Source organism: Carlito syrichta, unplaced genomic scaffold (assembly GCF_000164805.1).
Source record: "Carlito syrichta isolate Samal-C Ts95f unplaced genomic scaffold, Tarsius_syrichta-2.0.1 Scaffold314032, whole genome shotgun sequence".
Lineage (NCBI taxonomy): Eukaryota > Metazoa > Chordata > Mammalia > Primates > Tarsiidae > Carlito > Carlito syrichta.
In genome coordinates, this window is record NW_007258128.1 from 302,960 (window position 1) to 325,129 (window position 22,170).

Below are 22,170 nucleotides of genomic sequence, written 5' to 3' on the forward strand. Positions count from 1 at the left end.
ACCAAAAATAAATTTCTAAGCCCCTCCCCACCTCAAGTGACGAAGAAATTCCCTTAGCTGAGGAAAACCTGAAAAATGAAATTCTAGATTATGAGGGGAAGGGAGGTCAGTCACGCCTCATTATGCCTCTTCCCTTGTGGAGTTTAGGTATCAAAATAGAGACCATAAGACTAACAAAACAGACTCTGTGGAAATAAAGTACCAAATTCCAACCTGACTCTGGTAAAGCATCATACAACAGAAAGCAGGCCCTAAAGGAAATAAAAACATTTTACCCTGAAATATATTTCTGTGACATAATTTGAAACAGCCAGGCAAAGCTGTCTTCTGCTTCTGTAGAGAGTCTCCATTCACACAGCCAGCTCTTTCCCTCCAGGTCTTCCCAATCTAGAAGGGATCAACTGGGAACCTGACACCTTTAAAGCTGGAATAAGAGGCATCTGCCATCTCTCCAAGGGCTGCCACCGATGAGACGCCATCTGCATCATGAAAGCCTTGGTCTCTTCAACCCCTTGTCTTAACCCAGACATTTCTTCCTACTGATTTTCAGGTCTTTAGAAATAGCTCAACTGTCTCAACCAACTGTCAACTAAAGGACCCCTAAAATGCACCTATGACTTGTAAAGCCTTCTCCTCCAGACAGCCCCAGGCTGAGCCACTGTAAACCTCACATGTACTGATTTATGTCCTTGCCTGTAAACTTCTGTCTCCCTAAAATGTAGAAAACCGAGCTGTCACACAACTACCTTGGGCACATGTTCTCAGAAACTCCTGAACTGTAAGTACCCTAGGTCATGGTCACTCAAATCTGGCTCGGAATAAACCTCTTTAAATATTTTACAGAGTCTGGCTTTTCACCAACAAATTTCATTACTGTGCTACTGCTCCCTCTATTTTTTTTTCCCACTTCAGTCAAGCCTCAAACCTCTCTCAAGTGTAACTTACCTCACTAGTTCTAAAAATTATTCGGTAGTTGTATGGAGATCCATTTTCTTTCATTTCTTCAGGTTTTTCCCTTCGAATGCTCACAGCCACTGGACCAAGATTCTCATCAGCCCCAAAATAGTTCCAGTGTTCTTAGGTAAAACAAGACAAAACAAAGTTAGAAAATTAACCTAATACTTAGAAAATGTTATATTCTGCTCAGTATTTAAGATCACTACTCAGAAATCATCTCAATAAAATGTAAACATTTAACAAATTTGAATATTTTTCAATGAGTTATAAAAACAAAGACTTGGCTACATAAGTTGAGTTCCAGAAGAGATGATACCAAACAGAGACTGCCTAATGAGTTTTTTACTACTCTAAATTAATGACTCTATTATCTCGTAAAATAAATTTGTGTTTTCTCCCTATGCTCCACTGTTTAAATAAGTTGCACTGTGTGTGCTTCTCTGCCTAAGGTTTATGCGAGGGCTTTTTAGCTTTTGTTTAAAAAAAAAACCAAACCTAAACCTATCTAGAACAGAGATTGAGGAGAAAGGGCTTTCCTCTGACTAAAAAGCTTCCCTGGAGAGGAGAGATGGTGTGATGGATCACTAGGAAGTACTCTGTTCTCAGGAGCCCGTTTCCAGTGGAGCAGGAGTTCAGATAGCATCACAGTGCCCATGGAGGCAGGTACCATGCCCTAGCCTTCACAATGTTCCTACAGTATGCAGCCAGCTAGGTCACTTGTGTGGTCAGGGCATCCATGAGCCAAGGGCCTCTCTCCTCAATGTTCTGGCATTGCCCAAGGCCCTGAACCTCAGCACAAAGTCTCCAAATGACTGGAGTTGAACAGACTTTCCTCCTGACAAAAAGAAAGGTCAGGGTCACAGTTAATTTATAGAAAATGATAAAAGTGGCATTTACTGTAAATTAAGTATATGCTTCTTTAAAAAAGTTAAAACTGTTGATATGTACATGAGATGTTCACAGATGAAGTCCATAAAACATGGAAAAACATGAAAATCTAGAGTAATGAATTTATTTTTCAAACTTCCAGAATACTTACTTTACATTGTTCTACTCCAATGACGTGACATGGCTAAATGACCGAGTTGTAGCATGGCAATTATTCTCATACAAAACGCGTAAGTATTTTAAAATACATGTTATTTCTAAACAAAATATATAAATATTTGAAAATCCATGAGAATAATAAGAAATAATAGCATAAAATGTCTAACAATGTAGTTTTGAAATTTCAGGAATGCCCATGAGAATGCTTTGCAGGCATGAATAAATGATCATAAATCCTGAGGATTCGCTAGAAATATTATAATCCATGGAAATTCAAAACAACAACACAATGGGAATTCAGGCAACAAACATCTCATGTATGGACAACTGAGTAACAAGCCGGTAAGTGCCACAACATTCATGTGCACACACTCATGTATACCCTCAAGCACAGCACATGAGAGCCACACTCAGTTTATTGACTCTTACTTTGCACACAACTCTAATAAGCTTGATTGTCTGGTCTTCAAGCCCACAGCTTTATTTCAGAGGTGTGAGAATTCCAGATGCTGACAAAGTCCAGGGTGTAGGGCTGATATAGACTTGCATGCAGACAGCAATGTGATAGAACAACTGACGACAAGGAGAAAACAGAAAGGGGGAGACAGAAATAGTATAAAAAAGCAGACAAGAACTTAAAGAAAAACAAGACAGCAGTCTGGGGCCACCAACTGAAGGAGCAAAGAGCTAGGTACACTTCAGCACTCTCAAGAGGACTGTACCACTGTAGCACTGAGCAAGAGGGGACATGTCAGACGAGTGTGAGTCACATCTGTCATCTGTTCCTTGCACTTCATGGACTCAACTGAAATATGACTTTCTAGAAGCTCCTCACATACACCCCACATACCTCAGGAAGGGAGGGCGGATGGCTGTTTGCTGTTGCTGGGAGAAATTCAGAGACAGGGCTGCTCTCGATTCATGCTCAATAATCTCCATGTCTCTGGCTCAAGCTTTCCCTGCTCAGCTCCCTCTGCTTCTCCAGGGCACAGGCTGCAAGCGTCCTCTACTCTCCTTACCAACCCCTGGTCCCCATTTGCCTTCTTCTCAGTCTTAGCATATGACCACACAAAGGAAACACAGAAGCCTGTTTTTAGGTGCAAATTTCCTCATTACCCACACACACTTACCTGCATCCAGACTCTTGCTTCCTTTTCTGTAATCAAAGCCTAATCCTCCTCCCCTCCTGGACTCCACTCATCCCACCTCCCCAGGAACTCTGATGCCTAGATGACTCTCTCTTGATCGTCAGCTCCTTCCTCTCTACCTGCCAATTCCCACCATCTCTGGATACCTTTAAATACACACTTACTTTCAACGCTGTGGCCCCTTTCAGAGGTGAAGAGTTAGCCTCTCTTTCCTTTCTATCATTGGAAACTTCTTGAAATGGCTGCCTAATTCCTCCTGTCAGAGTATCACCATCTGACCTCCACTGCATGGGTCACCAAGGCCTGCCTTCTTGTTAAGACAAATGGTGCTTTGGCCTTTCCGTTGCTCAACCTCTCCATAATGTCTATCACAGATGATCATTTCACTTTTTCTAGAAACACTCTTACTTCCTGGTTCCTATGACAGCACCCTCTTCTGACCTTCCTTCTTCCTCTCTGGCTGCTCTTGCTCTGTTTCCCTCCCTCTTCCCTTGGGAATATTCTGCCCACTCTCAGAACTGCAACTGTATCTCACAGCTGAAGATTCCCCAAGTCCACAGTCTACTTCAGTCTTCTCTGAGCACGAGACCTTCACATCTACCCTGGAACTCTCTGTTTGTCCCACGGGTATCAGCAAAAGCGAACCCACCACCTTCCCACATAAACCGGCACAGCTCTCCCTGCAGTCCCATTTCAGCTATGGATTCACATGCGTTGTGAGTTCTAGCTCCTAGATCCTCTCCAATCTACCTGCAGCTTCCCCACGCTGGTGATTTAGCCTTAGTCATCACTTGCCTGAGTGCTTATAACAATTTTCTAACAGGTTTGTTACGGCATCACTCGTTCGTGTTGCACCCAGATGATCCTTCAAAAATGCCTGTCTGACCTAATCCTTACTCAGCCTAATCCTTAGGCTCTTGGATTCTTCTCATGGCTCCCAGAGGTCTGAAAAATCGACCACCTGCCTACTACTCCAGGTTCCATGCAGACCTGTCTCATTCTTCTAAACTGAGACCCAACTCACTAAGCTTCTCTTTCAGCTGCTCACACTCAGTGTGCCTGTTGTCATCTGAAACAGATGAACCTTCTTCCCATAATCCCTATCAGCTGGCTAAATTCTCTTATCTTTTAGGTGTCATCTGAAGTATGGTAAAGACTTCTTCTAAAAGGGGGAATGAATACTGGAACAAAAGGAAAGTGTTGATTTTGCGCACTGATACTAATACTTTATTTAGAACTGTTGTGAATTCATAAAAACACAAATTAGCAAACCCAAATATCTAATATACTTCAAATATAAAAATTTAGAAGGATGACAAAACAAAAATATAAATATAAATTTATAAAATATAGATATTAAGCAACCATTTTTGTATTATTGGCAGATAAAATAAAAATTGTTATTTTAAAAATAGGCCCTACATAAGATAAACTAAAAGTAAAGACTAAAATAAAGAATACTTTACTAATAATTAAAATTATAAAATTAATGGTCATTTAAACTTTTGTGTGTGTGTCATCATCAAAACCCAACTATATTTTCGTGTAACTCTTCCCAGATGCAAAATAAGTCTATTTCTGGGTTGGGGGAATGGTGATAAAATCACTGTAAACTAACTTCAAACACTTTTCTCAGACTCTAATCTCAAACAAATCCACCTCTGGTTAGATAACGTTAGAAAGAGCCTGTAGAAAGAGCCTTTAGAACTTACAGTGAGTTTTTATGCAGAAACATCAAGTTTTTTCATTGAAACAAAGCTTTAAGCTTTTATTTCCCAAAGGTTCTTCCATCCACTTTTCACTATGTCAGCTCCAGGGGCACAGTTGGAGAATCTGGCCCACTTTCCTATGTTAAGTTCACTACCATGATGAGTAAACTTCTTGTTCAAAAAGTCTTTCAACTTGAATAAGAAGTATTTGTATAATGAAAGTCTTGTTTTTGTTCACTGTCCACTTTTTTCTGCTTTTGAGGATTATGACTATCTGGGAAAAACTCTACACGAACACAAGTTTATTCAATTCAAAATCCTAATGTAGTGTGTAACCCTCCAGTAGAGAAGAGTTTGGTTCAGCAAGTCACTTTAAATTAAATTTTTGAGTTCTTAAGCTCTGGTCTCAAGATAAATGATTCAGATTTTTGTTTTAAATTACAGTAACAGCCTTTTGGGCATCTCTTCAGCCTGGTCCTTTTGACCACTCCTGGCTCTGCCTGTCCCTCAGATGGCCTGGGCAACAGAATCTTCCTTGTTCTCTGGCCCCAGTCCTGGGAAAGTGCTTCTACACTTACTCCTTGGTGTAGCATTTAAAATTTTTCCTACCAGCCAACTATTTCCACTCTTCGCTGGTGATGATATCCATGAAGGGCAAGGAGTTCTTCTAGTCAGATCCACAATCAGCTTTGTTTTTCTTTTGGGGTAGAAAGATGAGAGGGGAGGAGAACAGGGACAGGGGAATTACAGATGAGGAGTGATAAAGAAAGGCAAGGAAGACATGGATGAAGAAACTGTGGAGGAGAGAAGTCAGAAAGAGAGGGGAGGGTAAGAGGAATCAGAAACTCAGAGTGGGTGGATAAAGCCTCTGATGGATTAACTAAAATACAGGTATTACACCACCAAAAATGACAATACCTTAGAGCCAATCCACTGGAACGCCAAAAGCTAATACAGCAATCACTATGCTAGAATGATACAATGCAACGAAGCAAGTACTTTGCCAAGCATTCTAATATTCACATCAACCATGAAAATAATGCTATTTCCTTCTTCTTTACAGATGTGGCAAATATAATTTAGAGAGAATAAGTCACTTGGCCACAAGTGGTATATAGCAGTACCAGGTTCAAACATGTGATTTAAACTGCTGATTTCAAAGCTAATTTTCTAAGATATTATATACAATATTATGTTCCCATAAGGTATATTTATAATATAGTTAAACAAAATTTAGTGCTTAAGCGGATAAACTGTTTATCTAGTCAGATCAGATTAATGCTTTATTTCTCGATCTGTCAAATAGCGAAGGTTTCACTGTGTCGAAAGGGAGAAATTCATGTCACATCCACAGATGACTGACTCTTCCCCACTTCCATTCCTCATATATAACACCTAAACAAATGTCTAGCCTAAAGTTTTCTTATTAGCTCTGGTTCTTGAGTTTTAACAAGAGTGTCAGTGAGTAGTTCTGCCATTGTTAGAACATTCAAGATAAATAGTTATATTTACATTTTTAGTTGCTGTGTTCACAATAATAATTATAAATTTCACATTCTTAAGGAAGGGAAATAGTAAATAATTCAAAGCTCCAAGTAATTAGATCAGGTACAGTGTAACCACCTGTTAAAAGTGGTGCATGGCACATAAACACAGACAAAAAAAAGCTACGCCTCTGTGAAGTAGAGAAGATACAGCTACGAGAGTCACAGGCCTCCCACCAGCAATGTTGGCTTTCTCATCCTGGTTAGCTCACACCTGCAGGCTCCGTATCAATACTTCATTGTGTATTTCCCTAGGGCACCAGCATAATCTGGACTGAATATAATGATGAACAGTAAAAAACACATTTTATTTTTTATAAATAATTTGTAAAGTTATAACTTATGGCTTAAAATATTTGTTTATAATTGTTAATTTAAAATTTTAAATAGGGAAATAGACTTAGAAACACAAATCAAAGAAACACAAAGCAAATAAAACTTAGATCCTATCTCATGCCTAACACCGACAGAAATTTCTGAAATGAAACACCACCCTTGGTAGAGATGCAATACATTCATACACTGCTAGCAGCACTGTGGATTGGTACCGACTGTTTTAGATAGCAATATGGCAATATATGTTACAGTCACAAAAATGTTCACATTCTAATCTTAGAATTACCCTAATTGATTATACAGAAAGAAAAGTGAAAACATTCCCATTTTTTTCTAGAAAAGATACCATGAGACAAGGTGTAAAAATGATGCCAAAGACACGAGTAAGAAGTAGACAGACTTGGGTTTTGTTATATATCAGCAGATCAAAGAATGAGACAGTGACATCTTTAATAGCTACAAGTAAAATTATTTTACCATTTTCAATATTTTAAACTATTTTTTAAAACATAGTCTACTCAGCTGGGCTCAGTGGCTCAGCCTGTAATCGCGCGCCTTTGGGAGACCAAGGTGAGTGGACTGCCTGAGCCCGCGGGTTCGAGAACCGCCTGGGCAGCGAGACCTTATCTCTACAATAAATCAAAAAAAAAATCAGCCAGGCGTGGTAGCGCAAGCCTGTAATTCCAGCTACTTGGAAGGCTGAGGCGGAAGGATCGCTGGAGCCCAGCAGGTCGAGGGTGCGGTGGCCGGGAGTGGCCACTGTACTCCAGTCTAGGTGACAGAGTGAGACGCCAACTCAAAAAAAAACATAGTCTACTTGGTTGCCTACAAGTATGCCACTGTCAAGTCCAGCTAACAACATAAACTTTGACCCTCAATGTTTTCATCAGCTTAATCTTTTCAATAGAAAGAAAGTCTGGATAAAACCAGGAAGATCACTCACTATAGCATGATTACATAAAACTGTTTACTTCTACTACTAGGTTCCAATTGTTAAGATGTTTTGCTTTGGTATAACTTATTACATCTTAATATGATGAATAACTAGGTTAGGATAGAACTAAGACATAGGTGAATTACATTAAAAAAAAAAAATTCTGCTTTTAAATGAAACACAGATTTGCCCAAGCAGAGGTAACAGGAGGTCAAGTGCATTGAGAAGGCTCTCCTGAGAAGCACACGGCTCAGATGTTCTCAGTCTCTGGGCCTCAAAGGGTTCATCCTAATTATAAGGGTGGAGGTTCCAAGAGAACTAAATGGCCTAGGTTTTGCACCTTAATCAAAAGCAGGTCAGAGTAAAGGATGGGGCCATTTACCCAGGAATGGCCATAGGCCAGAATTTTGTCCCAAATCACTGCAGGAAGCTGACAATTACTGTTGCATAAGAGTAACCACCCACATTTACCAAGTGCACAATACTCTGAGGTTCCAATTCTTCTTCCACAGATAACTCAAAAGTGGGTGATGTACTTGCCAAAGTTACGAGGAGTTTGGGGTTTAAAACAACATCTGATCAAGCAGCCCTAACAGGACTCTGACTTTCCAATAAAAGGTAAATTTTATTATGAAGTTATATGATGTTAATAAGTTGCATCAAAATAATTAAAGGACAAAAATATATCAAGAAAACCCTAGGTGAAACAAAGGGAAGATAAAGAGTAGCAAAAATCAGGCTGGGTAGGGTGGCTCATGTCTATAATCTCAGCACTTTGTGAGGCTGAGGCGGGAGAATTGCTTGAGCCCAGGAGTTCAGGACCAGCCTGGACAACATACTGAGATCTTGTCTCTACAAAAAATTTTAAAAATTAGCTGAGCATGGTAGTGTGTGCCTGTAATCCCAGCTACTGGGGTGGCTGAGGTCGGAGGATCGCTTGAGCCCGGGAGGTTGAGGCTACAGTGAGCGGAATCATGCCACACTACTGCACTCCAGCCTGGACAACAGAGTAAGACTGTGAAAAAAAAAAATCAGAATCATAATGAGAAACTGTTTGTTGGCTATTATCAGTCTATGACACACAGTCAGTAATTATATGTCTAAAAACTGAATCTTACTAATGATCAAAGAACCATGTCTTCTGTTGGCCTATAACAAATGTTGTAAAATAAAAACTAAACATTCAAAATAGTTGAGAGAATGTTACACTGCATAGTCTTAAAGACACAAGTGGAAATTTCTGGGCTAAGCTTTCTTCAGACCAATTTAGCAATAACAATCAAGGCCACTGTCAGGTTCACATTTCATTTATAGGGCTCCGCCTCATGTGAGAAAAATGGACTAAACAAGGCTGTTTACATAAGGCCAGGGTTTTTGGGTTTTTTTTTTTAACTTTTATATGAACAGAAATTAGGGGATCCATGAACTTGAACAAAAAAGTTCTTATTTTCACTAACTTCTAATTGAAATTCAGCATTTCTATCAGTTAGAAATGAAGACAGCAAACTCCAATAACAGGAGCCATGCTAGTGGCTTTGACACCAACAGAAAGTTATTTAGTGTCACATCATAGTCCTCATCACTCAGAATGTCAGTCACACTCATCCCTATTTTGAGATCATGGTAGGTAACAGGTCTGCCACCAGATTTTTTTTTTCATGAAATAAGAAAGAAACAGAGGCATTACTATATCACAAATATTTAATAACCACTTTTGTAACTGTATTTCAATATGCTTGGTTTGCTTTGTATTTTTATCTTATGCACCTTAAAACATCATTCTAAGGAGACTTCATGGACTTCACTAAACTGCCCCTAGAGTCAATAGGGCAAAAAAAGTCAAGAACATTTGACATGAGCATTATTTATAATAATGAGAAACTGGAAAGTTTACATTTGCAATAACTAAAGAACTTTAAATGGCAGCATAGCCAATTATGAAACCATGAAAAAATATGTAAAACTACACTTAATAATCCAGATTTATTTTTAAAATGAATATGAATATGCATGTATTAAAACAGATGGGAGAGAAACAAAATCACTAGTATTCCCACAAAATTAATTTTACTATGACATACATAACTTTTATAATGGGAAGATCTTTAAAAGTATAAAAAATGCATTTGGTTTACAAATGGGCAAGGACTATAAAGAATAGGTTAAAAAGTTGTATTTTAATGGAACTCTGTTTTAAATGTTAATACCAATTCAAATATCAGCTCTGAAAAAAATATTTAACATCCAGATGAAATAAATTACAATGAAACACCTGTCTCTAACTGAATTTCTATATAAACACATACACACAAGAGGGAGGATCCCCCCAAAAGAAATGTATTTAATAAAAAATTGTATATTTATTCTTTTTAAAAATCAGTTACCTTCAAACTACTTTCCATTTGATGCAATACACTTATCGAGATGCTTTTTCCACTGCTCAAAACAGTTTTTCAACTCGTCAATTTTAATGCCTTTTAGTACTTCTGCAGTTTTTTGTTTCATCTCTTCCACATCAACAAACATATCCTTTTGGGACTTTTTTCATAGAGGAAACAAAAATAAAGTCACTCAGGGTAAGACTAGGTGAACAGGGAGATGGGGCGTGGGGATCATGCCGTCTTTTGTCAAAAACTACTGAACACTCAGCATGGTATGAGCAGGTGCATTGTCATGGTGGAAGAAACAGTCACTTGTTTGTCACAACTCAGGAAGTTTCTTCTGAAAATCATGGCACAACCTACTAAAAATTTCCAGATAAAAACTTTGGTTGGCCATTTGAGCCATTCAGAATAAATTCTGAATGTACTATAAGGAACATGTACCCCCAAAAGACAATTCTGGGTTTGTGGGGATGCCCCCAATACATAAGTATGTGGTAAGAGACTTCCCAGAACAGAGAGAAAGTAATGTGGCGTAGTCAATGTCTAAATGCGAATGCATAACCCTGTTGCAACCTTGTGCCATGAAATACCCAATCAAAATGTATAGTGCCAAATATTACCCCTTATAAGAGAAACAAAGGGGTTAAAATGTAAAAGGAAGATAGCAAAAGGTATATAAGGCAATGCCCTGCTGTGTTTGGAGCTCAGCCTTTGGATATGAATCTGCTGAGATGGTGCCAGCACGAATAAATGCTGCTTCCTGGCAAAGAAGCCTTGGTGTCCTGTCTTTCTGTAAAGAGTCCTACAACATCTCTGGGGACTCGCCCAGGAGGCGGAGACTGATTTCACCTCCCTTGTCACTGGGGTGAGACCCCGGGACACTGGGAGAGGTGGCCTTGCCTGATGCCAGTGGACCAATTGATCCATAGGGGACTAGCCCTTCCAGTATACTGGGGCAAGGACCCTGGAAGCACAGAGGAACCCAGTGAGGTGTAGGCACCAGCCAAGGGAGCACTGCCCATCAGACTGGTAAGAACCTGGGTTCAATTTGGTAAGCCTGCCCCTAAGAGGCAGAAGGGGAGCCTGATCAACTCCCGGAGTTGCTCAAGTAGTCCCACAGGGAACGAAACTGCGACTCTAAGGCTCCAGGTTGGAGACGGTGTGTGAGTGCAAAGAAATGAGATGCTGCTTGGCAGTGAAGTGAAAGCGGAGTCCCAGTACACGGATCTGTGGCAACCTCATACAGTTTAGGGCAGGAGCAGAGTCCCGAGTCATCCTGATTCGAAACCTAGTCGGGGGCTAATACCAACCTACCAATTGCTAAGAGGCGCCTGAAATATCTCAGCAAGGAAAGTGGCTAGAGACTGACGAAGCAAGTGCTCATCCCTTCCCTTTCCCTTTCTTGTGTGTGATTGTCAACTTTTAGAGGGAGGAAATGGGTGGCAAACACAGTAAGCTTATCCCCTAGAGTGTATGGTAAAGAATTTCAAAAAGGGATATTCAGGGGACTATGGTATTAAGTTGACTCCCGAAAAATGCTGGACCTGCTGTGAAATAGATTGGCCTTCGTTTGGGGTGGGCTGGCCCTCCAAGGGGTCACTAGACAAAGAACTAGTTAAAGTGTTTAGCTGTTGCTGATTGCTTTGCTAAGAATCAGGTCTAGCCCTACTAGACAAATAGCGTTCAAATACTCTTTTGAAATTCTTTATGGACGCCCTCCCCCCATTATCAGGGGTATACAAGGGGATCTAAGGGAAGCAGGCAACTTTACCCTGAGACAACAAATGCAGGCCCTTGGCTCAACACTAACCACTATACACTACTGGGTTAGGGAGTGGTTACCTATAAGCTTGTCTACAGACACCCACCCCTTTAAACCAGGAGATGCTGTATGGGTAAAATAATGGAATGCCCAACCCCTCAAGTCCCTTTGAAGAGGTCCATCCACTGTCATTTTACCCAACCCTACTGCAGTAAAGGTAGCCGAAGTGGCCTCCTGGATCCACCACAGCAGAGTAAAACCAGCCTTTCAGGATTGGGAATGTACTTCTGATCCATCAACACTGGGAAAGCTGACCATCTGGAGGAAATGAGTTCAACGTAAGGACCCTAGAGGACTGCAGCCCTGCTTTAGTCACTCTGGAAGCTGATTAGTCTACACACAGCAGAAGCTTGAGGAATCAACCACTGACGGGAGAAATAAACTGTTCTTTTACTGTACTGTAGTATCACTCCCTTGGCCCAACCTGTTGCTGTAATCCTTACCTTACTCTTTGCTATCGGATTAGTGGAAGCTGTCCCGACTGACTGGAGGTGTGGAGAAAGGGTTCTACTAGCACTCTTTTTCCTCTTGTGAGCAAGATGCTTTACTGCTGTTAGTTGCTTCTAATCTGGGCTCCTTTCATTGACCTAAGTCCCCTTATCCTGTAATATAGGCAGCTGTTGACATTATAGTTAATAGACCTGCAAAAGTCCTTAACATACTAGCCAAACAGCAAACCAAGATGCGAAATGCTATCTAACAGAACCGCTTAGCCTTAGATTACTTGCTTGCTTCTGAAGGGGGAGTGTGGAAAGTTTAACTTAAGCAACCGGTGCTTACAAATAGATGGTGAAGGAAAGGTCATAGAAGAAATCACAAACCAAATGAGAAAAATTGTCCATGTCCCCATCCAGACCTGGAAAGACTGAAACCCCAGGGAATTATTTGGGAGATGGTTCTCAACTTTTGGGGGATTCAAAATCCTCATAGGCATTATATCTATGATCTTGGGAATTTGTCTAGTCCTACCCTGTCTGGCTCCCCAGGTAATAAAGTCTGTCTCTAGCCTCATTGAGGCCATGGTCGAAAGGAAAACAGCAGCACATATAATGATGTTATGGAAGTACAAACCCCTAAGCCAAGAAGATACTCTTTGACCCTAGAAGGGCCCGAGCATCAAAGGGGGGATGTGGTAAGGGCCTTCCCAGAACAAAGAGAAAGTAGCGTGGCATAGTCAATGTCTAAGTGCACATGTATAACCCTGTGCCATGAAATACTCAATCAAAATGTATATTGTTATATATTGCCTTATAAAAGAAAGGAAGGGGTTAAAATGTAAAAGGAAGTTAGCAAAAGGTATATAAGGCAATGCCCAGCTGCATTTGGGGGTCAGCCTTTCGATATGAATCTGCAGGGCCAGTGCTGGCAAGAATAAACACTGCTTCCTGGCAAAGAATCCTTAGTGTCCTGTCTCTCTGCAAAGGGTCCTACAACAAGTATACACACACACACACACACACACACACACACACACTCAGAGAGGATGGCAAAAATAAGAAAGAAAAAACTGTATTAAAATTGTAATACTCAATATATATTGATAACAAACTGATACAGACCCGATAATGTCCATCCATATCGCCACAGTCCCTAGAGAAGGGCATGGCAAGGGTTCAAGTGCTTCTGCACATTCCTGAGCACATTACTGAGAGTCCCCTTGTCTTCTATGCACTCCTAGTAAGTAGCTTCTGGAGATCCTCGACTTCCCTGCAGACTACTCCCAAAGAAGTAAATCCCTATTTACTCCCTTTCCTAATAGTCATAGGTTTGAACAATATAGTATCAATGTAACCATAAGTCTTGTGATTTGTATAACTTTTGTATCAATATAATCGTCTTATGATTTGCATAACTTTTACAAAGTATGATGTCTTAGGCCTTGTAAACATCCTTTACTCTAAATGTCACCGTCTAAATGTAAAATGCAGCTGTAACTTAAGTCCTATACAATGCTCTGCTTGTCACATGGCTAATGTATAAGTACCGACAACTCTGGACTAAAGTGGACTGCAAGGCCTGAAGTCGGGGGCAGAACCATTTTTGAAAGACCTCAAGTCTGGCTCTGCTCCCTGGATTCTAATTTAGAAATAAACTTCTTTCTACCAATTCCCTGTTCCTTTGATTTATCGGTATCAAGAGAGAACAGCAGAGCATTACTCGGACCATAACAAAATGATGAATACAAGTCACATTTAACTTCTCCAATTACATATTGCTACCATAATTCAATTCAACTTCGAAAAGTAATACATAGGTAACGAAAGGAAGGACCCCAAGAAACTTAGAATAAACTTAGTTGACATTTGGCTTCAGCATTGTCATTTTTGTTTAGTCTGACACGCTTTGAATCTAGTAAGGTTAGACATAGATAAATTTCCGATAGGCAGGTTTTAGAAAATGTTCAGACATTTTACTGTAGGCCAAGGTGGCAGCCTACCCCATCCCCAGGCAAATCTCCATCAGATAAAAGACAAAGACAGCCCAATGTTTATATTCATGGTTTTAGCATAATAATCTCTAAGAAATTTTCAGGTCCCTTAGCTGGCTGAAGCCATAACAATGATAATAAGACCACATTTTTACTAAACAGCTTGTGGATGAAAAAAAGTTTGACATGTCTCTTGCAGGAAAAACCCCTCCCCTTGTCTCCTCCCATCTAGCCCGCCACCTGAGGTCATGAAGGCTAATGTCTGGCAACATCAAGATCTAAGACTCATGTGGCTACCATCAACATCAAAGGTCCGCAAATTTTACTTCCTTCTATTTCTTACTTGGTTGCAATCTTGCATTATTCCCATAGTACCAGCACCAGCCCACCTTGCCTCAGTTTACCCTTTCATCTTGTGGCCTGTACCTCACCTAACATGCTGGAGGCCCTGTTGTGAGTGTGACCTATCATTTTTGATAGGTCACACTCTAACAGATAACATATCTTAAAATGTGTATACAATATCTAACAGATAACATCTCTTAAAATGTGTATACATTTTTTGGCACCCCTGGTTTCTATCTATCTATAGATAGAGACCAGGGTCTCATTCTGTTGCCCAGGGTGGAGTGTAGTGGCACAATCACAGTTCACCACAGCTTTGACCTCCTGGGCTCAGGTGATCTTCCTCAGCCTCCCAAGTAGTTGAGTACAGGCATGCACCACCATGTTTGGTTAATTTAAAAAATTTTTTTTTGTAGAGATGATGTCTTACATGCACCCAGGCTGGTACCGAACTCTTGGGTTCAAGCAATCCTCCCACCTTGGCCTCCCAAAGTGCTGGGATTACAGGCATAAGCCACCACACCCGGCCAGAATTTCTTTTTATTTAAAACACCCTTTGGACCCCCTTATCAGGGATACTGTAGCAATGTCTTCCTATGTCAAATGCTTCTGATGGATTTGGGAAAAAGTAACTAAGAGATGGCCAGAAATTTAGTGAAGGAAGAGGTTACTGGTGCCCACAGGGCAGGGACCACGCAGTGTGTCCCAAACACCCAGTGAAGTCCACACACTGCTGGTCAACTGTCCATGTGAGTCCCAGAGGCAGCTCCAGGCCATGCCTCTCCCTGACTTGACATGAATGCAATTAGGGAGACTGCTCCTCTTGCTGCAAGTGCTCAGGTGAGAGGTTCCTCACATAAAGCAGGAAGCTCCATGAGGAGAAAGAGAAGGAACTGACATGACAAAGCAAATGTTTTCTTGAGCACCTCATGTCAGTGCTCAGAGTGAGGGCTCCCCGGGCCTTGAAGTCTTAGAGGGGCATGCACTTGGGAATGGGTGCAGGCTTTCCCAGACATGGCATCAACTGGTGCTGAAATCACAGTCTTTGTTTTAAGAATGCAAAATAAAGAGCACAGAAATTCTTTGGATCACAGGAATCAGTGAGCATGGTAGGTGCTACAATACATCTTTACGCAGGAAGTTGTGTAAGTAAGTGTTCTCGGTTGGTTTCATGTGCAAGGTGTTGGGGCACAGGGAATGACACCCCAGAGTGGTGCTTTGGCATTTCTAAAGGAGGTCTTAAGGTTGTCTCAGGACTAAGGACTTTCTAACCTTCTCTAGTTTCCTCTCTGGGAGCACAGGGAAGGGTTCTGTATGGAATGTCCTTGTCCCATTGAGGAAACTTCTTTCCAAAATGAGTGCAATTGTCAAGATTCTCTCCTAGGACTCTCATCAAATAACCAGGGAAAAGTAACCACCCGAAAAGAGAAAACACTGGAAGTCATCAGCTTTAATCTATTATTCCCCTGTTACCTGGGATACTTCATTGTGCACATTAAAACAGCGCCTGACTGCAGTGAAGTTCTGCCCTTGCCTCCCTCCTCCCTCACCCTCTTCCTCTCCCAGTGCTTGGAGCAACTGCATCACAGATTCTTACCTAGTCTTTGGGCTCATTAATTTCTGCTGAAATCTGCTACCTCTCACAATGGCCTGCTTCCCTGACTCCCTCTCCCTGGGTAGAGGAGCTGCCGAAGCTGCAGACATCAGCCCTTCCTGAGCCTCCTCCTCTGTATGTCTCCCAAGCTCCTGCACCTTGATGCATCTGGAGGCTGTTTCCTGCTTATCTGTCTATTCTCAAGTCACTCCTGGAAGCTCAAGCTCTTGGAGCAAAAGGGAGATGCCTGTTCGCCTCTACAGTGGTTTGTAGTTAACTGCTATCACTGGCCATATCTGAAGGTTTTTATTTGTTTTTTACTTTCTTTGCCTGAAAAAGGAAGACATGGTCTTTTACTTTTTATCTGGACTACTTTTAGACTTAGAGAAAAGTTGCAAAACCAGTGCAGGGAATTTCCATACCATTAATCCAGCCTCCCCCATAGTTAACACCTTACATAAGTACATGCGGTATAATCATCATGATCAGAACCAGGAAATCAAGCCTGCTCGGCCAGGACCAGCTGGGAGCTGGAAAAACTGTGGGGAGAGACTGAGTAAGACCCCCATGTACCAATGTCCACTGTGGGCTCCTGTGATGCTACCCACAAAGAGATCTTCAACTCCTGAAGGCCTAAAAAAAAATGCAAGGCACTGCCAAGGCCCATGTGACGGCACTGCTAGAGACAGGGATGGCACTGCTGGAGTCGGTGATAGCACTGCTGGAGATGGTGCACACCAAGTCCCACACCCACATCCCAAGCAACTGCAGCAGAACTCCACCTTGACGGCTTCCCAGCAGCCTGCACACAGCACCCCTGGAACCCCACTTCCATCCCCTCCCTAGCAGGCTCCCGCCACAGGCACTGATTCATAGGCCCCCCGGCAGAAGAGCCACTACACATTTTCATAGGTCCAGGAGTCTCCAGTCCTGCATCTGGCCACTGCCACTGACAGCAACCTGCTCTCCCTAGCAGCAGGGCCATGGTGCACCGCTGCCAACCCCACCTGAGGAACAACCCATCAGGCCTGGGATAAACCAGCCCCCACCTACCATACCCAGTGCCTGCATCCACATGGGGGGACCGGAGGACAGGCCCATTCACTCAAGCTTTGCCCCACCCATGCCAGAGGACACAGTCCAAGGCTCTGAAATAGCCCAGTCCCCTGAGCAATCCTAGGCCAAGCCCCCACCCTGCTGCGACCACCACAGCTGGCACTTAACTGCATGTGCCACCTGTGCACCTGGACACTGAACTCCCAGTCCATTGTACTCACTACCAACACCAGCACACACTTCTCGGGACCCAGAGGGCTGTCTCACCATTGCCTCTGACATTGCCATGTAGCACCTGCCACCCAGCATCCTGGGACCTGCCACCTGCATGGCTCACTGCTGCCATTACCGGCATCAAAGTTACCCACCTGCAGCCCCAGAACTGGCCAGTCAGCATCTGGTAACACAAGTGCCAGTGAGTGCTTGCTGCCCTGGGGCCCAAGGACAGGCACACTTGGCCCAACACTGCCACCACCAGGAACCAAAGACTGGCCTACAGGAGTCCCAGTCTTCAGTAAAACTTCACCACAGCCTGCACCAATAACCACACTCTAAATATCAAGGAAATCACAGACACCACTGACACTTTACACCAAAGAAATTCTACAGACAGTACACACCCAGAATCAAAGGCAAAGTGCCCTATCCAACCAACACAAGAGATAGAGCTTCAGGAAAAAGAACTGCCCTATGAAAGCCAATTTGAAAACTTGGGAGAGGCGAATATTACACCAGATGTACAGATATCAGTGTAAGGACACAGGAGACATAAAAAAGAAGGAAATATGACACCTCCAAAGGAACACAGTAATTTCCTAGTAACAGATCCCAATCAAGAAGAAATTTAGAAAATCTTTTAAAAAAGAATTCAAAATATTAATTTTATGAAGCTCAGTGGCATACAATAGAAAACTGAGAAGCAATACAAATATTTAAACAAGAATTCAGGATATAAATGAAAAATATACCAGAGATGGATAGCACATAAAAGAACCAAACCCAGAAATTCTAGAACTGAAGAATTCACTAAATGAAATAAAAAACATATCTTGAAAGCTTCAACAAAAGACTAGATCAAGCAGAAAAAAGAATCACAGAATTTGAAGACAAGTCTTCTGAAAATAATTCAAACAAAAATAAAAAAGAATGAACAAGAATGGCAAAGTCTATGTAACATAAGGAACACCATAAAGTGACCAAACATGCAAATTTTAGGAGTCTCAGAGGCAAAAAGAAAACGAAAGGGTTAGAAAACCTATTTAACAAAAAAATAAATGAAATATGAGCTCCTGCTTAAAATATATTACAAGGCTATGTAACCAGACAACATGGGAATGATATAAAAACAGAAACACAGGCCGGGCTTGGTTGCTCAGTCTATGATCCCGGCACTTTGGGAGGCCGAAGTGGGTGGATTGCCTGAGCCCGCAGGTTCGAGACAACCCAGGCAACTTGGCGAGACCTCGTCTCTACAATAAATCAAAAAACCAGCTGGGTGTGGTAGCATGCGTCTGTAGTTCTGGCTACTTGGAGGACTGAGGCAGAAGGATCGCTGGAGCCCAGCAAGTCGACACTGGGGTGGCCGTGAGTTTGCCACTGCACTCCAGTCTGGGCGAGAGAGTGAGACTCCTATTCAAAACAAACAAAAAACTACAAAAACATACGCCAACTGAACAGAATAGAGAATCAAGAAATAAATCCACATATTTACATTCAGCTGATTGTCAATAAAGGTGCCAAGAACATATAGTGGAGAAAGGATACCCTCCTTAATAAATGGTGCTGAGAAAAATGGATATCCACATGCAAAAGAATGACACTATATTCCTCTCTCTCACCGTACACAAAAATCAACTCAAGGCCAGATGCAGTGACTGACGCCTGTAATATCAGTACTTTGGGAGGCTGAGGCAGGAGGATTGCTTGAGTTCAGGAGTTCAAGATCAGCCTGGGCAATATAGCAAGACTTTGCTTCTAATTTTTTTTTACAAATTAGCCAGGCATGTTCCACACCTGTAGTCCTAGCTACTTGGGAGGCTAAGGCAGAAGGATCACGTGAGCACAGGAGATCGAGGCTGTAGTGAGCATGAGTGACAGAGTGAGACCCCGACTCAAAAAAAAAAGTAACTCAAGATGTATTAAGGACTTAACTCTAAGACCCCAAATAAAACTAGTAGAAGAAAAAGCAGGGGAAACAAAGAATATTGGTCTCCAGAATATTGGTCTAGGCAAAGATTTTAAACTAAATGGCTTCTGTGCAGCAAAGGAAACAGTAAACAGAGTGAAGAGACAACCCACTGAATGGGAGTAAGTATTTGCAGACTCTTCATCCAACAAGAGTCTACTATCCAAAATATACAAGGAGCTCAAAAAACTACACAGTAAAGAAAAATATAATAATCTCATTGAAGCAAAGGATCTGAATAGACATTTCTCAAAAGACATACAAATGGCCAAGAGGTATATGGAAAATGTTCAATATTACTAATCATCAGAGAAATGTAAATCAAAACCACAACAAGATACCATCTTACCCCAGTTAGCTTAATCTAGCTTAATAGTAGCTTAATGAAGACAAAACACAACAAATGCTGCTAAGATGTAGAGAAAAGAGAACTCTTAGATACTGTTGGTAAGAATGTAAATTAGTACAGCCACTATAGAAAATAGCATGGAGACATACCGGAAAACTAAAAACAGAACTATCATTCAATCTAGTAATCCCACTACTGAGTATTTATCCATAGACAATCACTATATTAAAGGGATCCTGCACTCATGTGTTTATTGCAACACTATTTACAATAGCAAACATACAGAATCAACCTATGTGTCCACCAGTGGATGGACAAAGAAAATGTGGTATATATACATCAGTCATAAAAAAAATGAATTCATGTCATTTGCAACAACATGGATTAAACTGGAGACCATTCTGTTAAGCAAAATTGTATAGGCACAAAAAGACAAATATCACATGTTCTCACTCATACGTAGGAACTAAAAAAGTTGATCTCAAGAAAGTAGAGAAAAGAATAATAGAGACCAGAGCCTGGGAAGGGTGTGTGGATGGGACAGGGGATAAGAAGAGGTTGGCTAATGGGTATAGACACATAGTTAAACAGAAGATAATAATAAGTTCTAACATTCTATAGCAGAGTAGTTAGCAATAATCTATTGTATATTTCAAATTAGCTAGAAGAGAGACCTTGAAATGTTAACACATAGGAACCTATCCATCTATTCATCACGCAAGTTGATGAATCCCCCCCCCCGCCAAAAAAACTCCTAAAAACCCAGGAAACTAACAACACCATTAACTAAAGATCTTACTTAAATTTCACCTGTTCTTCCACTATAACCTTTTTGTTCCAAAATCCCATTCAGGATCCCATGTTGCCTTCAGTTGTTATTTCTCTTTAATTCCCTACAGATACTAAGAGTTTCTCAATCTACATGTCTTTCATGACCTTGACACCTTTGAAGAGTATTTATCTCTCAGTTTGGGTTTGACTGGTGGCCTCAGATGACTGGACTGAGGCTGTGCCTTCTGGTCAAGAGGACTACAGAAATGACGTGCCCATCTCAGTGGATCTGACATGATCATGTTATCATGACCTTGATTACCCATCGTAGAGTTACTATCTTTACTCCTGTCATTTACAAATATCTTCCAGGAGATACTGGGATTATGCAAATCCTGCTTCTCCTCCTGTTTCTCTTCAAATGGTCACCCACTTGTTTAAGCATCCATCAACGTGTCTAGAAAGGTTTACAATAGTAAAAATCAGTCTCAGTAACGGCGTTCTGGGTCTGTGGGGATCAATTGGTGGTCTTGGTTAATTTCACAAAACCACCATGACCACACACAGCCTTTTCCTGAAAGGAGAGGAAAAGGAACTGCAATGTATTATTTAATGTCTGGTGAATAACACGAGGCCACATACACAAGGCCCCCTCCCCTCACCTCCCCTCACCTCCTCTACCTGTTGCTATAAACACAAGATACACTGGATCCTCAACTCAATAAATCTTACACTTGAAATCAGCACTAAAGCATTTCCGCATTTGTAAAACATTTACTGGAGCTTCTAATCTTTGGGCTTTGCCTTCAAGGCATACTTAAACTTGCTGTGAACCAACACCCCACAGAGAGCATTCTGCAGAAACCAGAGGTGCCAGGGGCTCGAGTCAGTGGTGGGAGAGTACCTATGTCACGAGAAGAGGGATCTGAAAGGCTTCACGGCTCTGGAGGCCAGGTAGCAGCCTAAGTGGTGGGCAAGAAAGGAGGGAGGCACCAACTCCAATGCGGGCACAGGCAGCGGAGGGAAGCACAGCCAACGAGAAGTACAGTACAACACAGACCCGCCCCCAGAGACACATGTGGGTCCCTGCTTCCACTCCACGGGCCTCCATAAGGAGCACCACACAGCTCTCCCTCTCAGACATACATGTGGATCCCTGCCTCTACTCCACGGGCCTCTATGAAAAGTATGACACAGCCTCCCTCACAGACACACACATGGATCCCTGCTCTTACTCCACAGGGCCTCCCTGAAGAAATCTCATACCACTTTTCCAGCGCCAGCCCTACCCTCTGCTTAAGGAGCCACAGGGAGGCCCATGCCATGCTGGTCTCTGTTCAGAGATGTGACAAAGACCACTGGACAACCAATAGCATGAAGTAGAGAAAACATGAAAGCAAACTATCCAGCAAAGAAGACACAGACCATTAAAGGAAAATAATTCAGGAAAAAATTTTTAATTAATTCCAATAGAGAAATGAGGGGTTTATAGAATTAGGAAAAGCTATTATGAAAAATAAGTACTGAAAAACAAAAATAATGTTCTTAAAAATGATTGCTA

General features: G+C 41.6%; 1 protein-coding gene across 3 annotated transcripts in view; it reads right to left on the minus strand.

Annotated features, from left to right (window-relative positions):
- Positions 1 to 22,170, minus strand: part of SIPA1L1 (signal induced proliferation associated 1 like 1) — a 224,061-nt gene that overhangs the window by 107,331 nt on the left and 94,560 nt on the right. For all 3 annotated transcript variants that reach the window (XM_021718955.1, XM_008070855.1, XM_008070856.1), the window contains exon 4: positions 946 to 1,076. In XM_021718955.1, the coding sequence (XP_021574630.1) occupies positions 946 to 1,076 (131 nt within the window). The remainder of the gene's footprint in view (positions 1 to 945; positions 1,077 to 22,170) is intronic.